This window comes from Pygoscelis adeliae, unplaced genomic scaffold (genome assembly GCF_000699105.1).
Source record: "Pygoscelis adeliae isolate BGI_AS28 unplaced genomic scaffold, ASM69910v1 Scaffold65, whole genome shotgun sequence".
Lineage (NCBI taxonomy): Eukaryota > Metazoa > Chordata > Aves > Sphenisciformes > Spheniscidae > Pygoscelis > Pygoscelis adeliae.
This window is the reverse complement of record NW_008824864.1, coordinates 1,716,747-1,722,118: the sequence shown is the minus strand read 5'-3', so window position 1 is coordinate 1,722,118 and position 5,372 is coordinate 1,716,747. Positions and strand designations below refer to the sequence as shown.

Sequence of the window (5,372 nt, the reverse complement as noted above, 5' to 3'; positions counted from 1 at the left end):
GCCTTCAGTAGGCTCAGAAGTCCTTGGCTCCATTTGTCAGTAAAGTACAGGAGCTCTCAGATAGGATGGAGTGTGACAGAAGCAAAAAGTTATTCTCATCTGCCTGCCTCAAGCAAGTTAACATTATACTTCTTCTTTCCTGAAGAAGCTTCATTGTTTTTGTGTTGGGTTTTTTTGTTTTTTTTTTGGGGGAGTATTTTTTGTTTTGTTTATTTGTTGGGGTTTTGTTGCTGTTGTTGCTTTGTTTTGGTTTTGGTTTGGTTTTTTGTTTGGTGTTGTTTTAGTCCCCTGAGAGTAAAATAGCATTAGCAGAAAAGCAGGAATTGAAATACCCTTATTACCCCACTGAATATAAATCTCAAGGCTTTCATTAAAGGATCATCACTTATTGTTTCAGCTGGTCATTATCCTGCTTTGTTTTCCCCAAATGCAGGTGTATCTGCCCTTTCTGCTCCTACCAATGGTTAGCAGATGCTACTTCTGGGTATTATGTATAAATAACCTTTTTTTTTCTTTATTTTTTTTTTCCCCTTCCCCCTCAGAGTTGTGCAACAAACCAATGGATGTCGTGTTTCTTCTGGATGGAAGTTCCAATATTGGAGCATCAGAGTTTGAGGAAATGAAAAACTTTGTACGGGCATTTATTGAAAATGTTGAGATCAGTATGTATCTGTCTTTGAACTCGAACACATAAAGACTCTTTGTATTTTTTTGCTATACAAGACAAAACAACTTCTCAGTATAGTTTTTTTTAATTTTTATTTTTTAAAATGACCCATTCCAATCCCTCAAAAATTTTTAAGTTTATATTGGGGAAATCAAGCTAGTAAAGCTTTTGGTTCAAGTGTGGTTTAGTTTCCTCCCAAAACAAGCTGTTCTGGTTCAGGTGAATAAAGGTGTGACATCCAGTTCAGGGAACCGTGTGATGAGGAATACCCAGGACAGCAGCTCTGATGAGCACTTCCCTTTATACTGTACTGAGCATAAGTGCGTGTGCCAAACAGGCAAAGAGGTCCCTGTCACAGGATGGAGATTTAGCTGAACTGTTATTCTGTGGCAGAAAAGCAAAAATATGTGTTTGGTTTTGGTTCAGTTCTGGATTAGGTTCAACAGACGTGAAAATAATAATTCAAGTTCAGTTCTGGTTCAAGTAAGAATGGATAATTCAGAGGGTTTTTGGTTCAGGTTTGGTATGACTGCAACGTTTTTGTCTTTGGAATAGGTGTTTCTGGCTCTGACTGGCTTTTTTGGCTAACTTAGGGTGCTAGAACTGACTTTTTAAGATTTATTTCCTGACCCATGTTGGAAGATACACTGTTGGGGAGTGCTAGACTCACTGAGCTTGCAGAGTATGTACTGGTGGGACGTACACCTCTAGTGAGGTCATGCAGCACAGATGATATCAGTGCAGCTGCCCTGGTAGAATGCCATATACCCTGCACATACATGGAGGGACCATGTGACGCGTAGTAAATCAGGACATTGTGTGCCCTTGCACCAAGTCCATCCGCGTGGCAGGGGCTGCACAGGATCCTGCATTTTCCCAGTAGCACTTGTTTTAACAAGCCTGGATTTTTGATCAGAATTGTACTTTTTTAATTCAGCATTCAGCCATTTCCATGGAGCAACTGCTGTTGCTGCTGGTGTTTTGCCACTGGGCATTGACATGTTTGTATTATACCTGTGCTTCCAAAAGAGGTGATTACCAGCACTTGCGCTAATTAGAGAGCTCATAGAGGAAAACTATAGCATTTCTGTACGTCTAGAATAACATAGATTTTTTTTTTAGAGATTGTACATGGAAGACACTCTGTTTCTGAAAATTGTATACATGCAAGATATAGAGAAGCAAGCCAAGTGAAATGAACACAAACTAAATAAAACAACAGAGGATTTCTTTTAGCCTAGCTGTTTTCCTTATCTTTGAAGCCTGTAATAGCAAATGTTACATCATTAACAACAGGACAATAATAATGTAGCTATAAAATGACTCCTCACTATGGCCTTGATTTTAAAATCTTTAAGTAGACTGTGGACAAATTGTAAAGTGTAGCGAGTAGACAATATTCAGATCAATATAGGGCTGCAACATTTGGGTACATGAAATTACAATTATTATTAACGTCATTCATAAATGTTTTACAAAGCATTGGTAAAGAATAATATGCTATATACATAAGTATCTTCAGTATACAGTAGAAGTCTTTCTGAAACCATGAAGAGAGGTACAGCTGATCATTATAAACAATGTATTGCCCAGTTCAATTCTGCAAGTCTGATATTTATTAAATTTTTATATCAATCCTCTGTTAATAGTTTTATTCATACTTCTTACATAATGTATTAGAGAACTAGGATGCCAGAGAACAGCAAAACTTGGAATTTCTCTTCATTCTCCTTTGCATGTCATGCTCCCCGTGTGTACTATGTCCCATGCTGCAGCCTGATGCATGCCACTCAAGTATTGCACAACAGAAGGAAATTTGCATGAAATGTAGTCATCCGGGAGAGCCTGGCCGATCAGGCAAATGGGGCAGCAAACTACTGCCTTTGCAAAGCTATGTGGACATAAAAAAAAGTGATGTTTAAACAATTTTAAAATGGAAAAGCGATAACATTTGGAGATCAGTAAACTGAAATTCTGCAATCATGGTCAAACTGATCTGAGGTAAAATACTGCTTGCTGATTTCTGACAGAAAAGCAACTGTTTCCAGCAATACTTGAATATTTTTTCCCCTGGTAATAGTTCGGTTTTGATCTTCTGATTGAAAATGCAGCTTTCACACTCTGATGGAAAATCGCTGTCTAGTTATGCTTAATGTAAAACACAACCATAATGTATCCTTTAGATTTATTTTAAGACATTCAAATGCACTGCTTAAAATGTTTATTTTCTGCTTTCTGCTTCAGGCAATACTTCAATTCATGTGTCGGTTCTCCAGTATGCCAGGGAAAATAATCTAGAAATTTCATGGAACATGCCTCAAGAGACTGAAAAGCTTGTAGAGATGGTGCACTCAATTCAACAAAGGGAGCAAGGTCCTACCAGACTAGGTGAGTGATTACGTGGATGTTGATGTTTAAACAAGAGGAAAAAACCCAGAAATTCTAAATATAGCCTGGCCCCAATCACCAGTTCACGTCAGTGCTATTGTGGTAGTGTTCTGCAGTAGGACTGTCAGGTTTTTTAATTCACTCATGTCTTTACTATATGTACATTCCCTGGTAGAGGTTCAATTTTCTCTATTAAAATGTATCCGTAGGTTACTTGAATTAGGGTTTATCTTAATGTATTTTGGAAAGAAGACGACCAGTTTCTTTTTAGCCTTGAAGTAATTCTCAGAATTTTCATTCGTGATCTTTCAAGCAAGCAAAACCTAATTAAGAAGTGAAGACTTCGATCATTAACCTTTCAGCACCAATTAGTTGATTAGACATTTAGCAGCAGAACTGCTTATGCTGACTTCAGTAGCTGCCCTCGCTGGATGTTTGTTACTCTGTGCTGAGCCAGTGTAACTGGTCTGGTTGAAAAAAACCACGGTGGTTCAGTTCCCTCATCCAAGTTGCCATGCTGGTCCCACAAGGACCTGGGCTGGCACAAGGCTGTGGATGGTGCCAGGGAGCAATGATCGCCTAAGGTGACACCTTAGCTGAAGAGTTACTTGTGAAACATCATCTTCTGTTCCAGACAACTGCTTCCTGAAAAACATGTCGACTTCAGTTTTCATGTGCTAAAACATAACACAGATTTCCCACTGCATCTGTGGAAATTCAGTACACACACATGTATCAGTTGTAGGGTTCAGCAAAAAAATGATTCTCCTACCGCATATCTGATCTTTCACCAGATATCCTGAGAATTTTGTTCTTCTGGACTGGAACCACGTTTGCTCTGGCAGCCACCTAGCATTAGGGTCCTATAAGAGTTGAGGAGTACACAGATTTTTAGGGTCTTTGGCCTACTTCAGACTGTAAAGAATTATTGGTACAGAAAAGTGAGAAATAAAACTCGACTTCCATAGTTCGCAGGAGGATTAGCCATGATTGCTTTCTCAGCCTGGAGAAATAAAAATACCAGATGGCTGATGAGACTTCTATAGGCTCGTTGTGGGATAAATTGTTACATACAAATAGATAAGTTTCATGAAGCCTTCCATGTAATGTGTGTAGTAAGCCACACTGAACTGCAGGATAAACAGAGAAAACACGGCCTTTGGGAAATGAAAGGGGAGAGGCAGCCACATGACATACTCGTTAGTGATTTGTTTATGTCTCATTGGAAAATGCTCAGAGACCATGGTGAGGGATGTGGTATAATGAACCAAAATGGAATAGAGTAGAAGTAGTTCCTCCCAAATGAAGTAATGAAAATAAGTCACTGTGGTCCTGTCCTGCACCTTGTAATGTGTGTGAATTCGGCTGACTGTGTAGGAGACTCAGCATCCATGGGAAACGCATGGTCATTCATGTCATTCTGTCTGTGCTCGGGACTCTGGAAATGGAGAGGCTGCTTAAAAAGTGTAGATGGCTCAGTCTGGATGTTGCAGTTCCCTAGGTAGCTTTGGAAATCCTTTCTAGCCTATGAGGGGCTTGATCAGGATTTACCTATCAAAAATATCATTACCGTCAGACCAGCGCTTTTTCTTCTCATTTGTGCTGGCTTCCCTATGGTAGAAACATGATCCTGTATAATCCTCATTCAATCTTTGCTGATCCAAATCATCCTATTTCCGTCAAAAAAGCTATACATGCAGAGAGCAACTGTAGGCTCTGTTGCCATCGCTGCAAAAGTCTTACTGCATAAAGCTTTCCTTTTTCTGTTTCATTTAATGATAAAGAAACTCCAGGAGAGAGATACATTTTACTAGTAAGAAATAATGAAAAACTATAGAATATTTGAGGGCATAGGCAGGACAAAAAAGAGCAGCCTATACCACAAAGCTTTCCCATGCTTATACAATAAGATAACATCATGCAAATTTTGGCTCAAGTAACCTACTGAGAGGAAGCTCTGGGGATATTCAGACATAATGAAATTGTGTAACCTCACCTAAGAAATAACTGAAAAAAGAAAACTAACTAAGCAAGAGCTAACTGTATAAGCCTTCATTCCGCTAAAAAAGTCATCTATGCAAGAGAACTGAGAGTCACATAAACATGCCTCTGTTCAGCATTCATGAGTATTTAGGACTGTCATAGGGAGCAGAGTGATCAGTTCCTACAGTAAATACTGCTTAACACTTTATAAAACCATGATTTTGCTTGCTTATACCTTTCCTAAAAGTAGCTCATTTAAGCTGATGTTTTCTATGCCTACTGCCTGCCTCAGACTCAAAATCTGGAGGAAGTATGATCTATATGGCTCAACTGT

At 39.0% G+C, this 5,372-nt stretch overlaps 1 protein-coding gene across 1 annotated transcript in view; it reads left to right on the top strand.

The window, feature by feature from the left end:
* The window catches only part of VWF (von Willebrand factor), a 149,165-nt gene that overhangs the window by 78,723 nt on the left and 65,070 nt on the right, over positions 1-5,372 (top strand). Inside the window, exons 29-30 of the mRNA XM_009324340.1 lie at positions 543-662; positions 2,912-3,055. Coding sequence (XP_009322615.1) covers positions 543-662; positions 2,912-3,055 — 264 coding nt within the window. The remainder of the gene's footprint in view (positions 1-542; positions 663-2,911; positions 3,056-5,372) is intronic.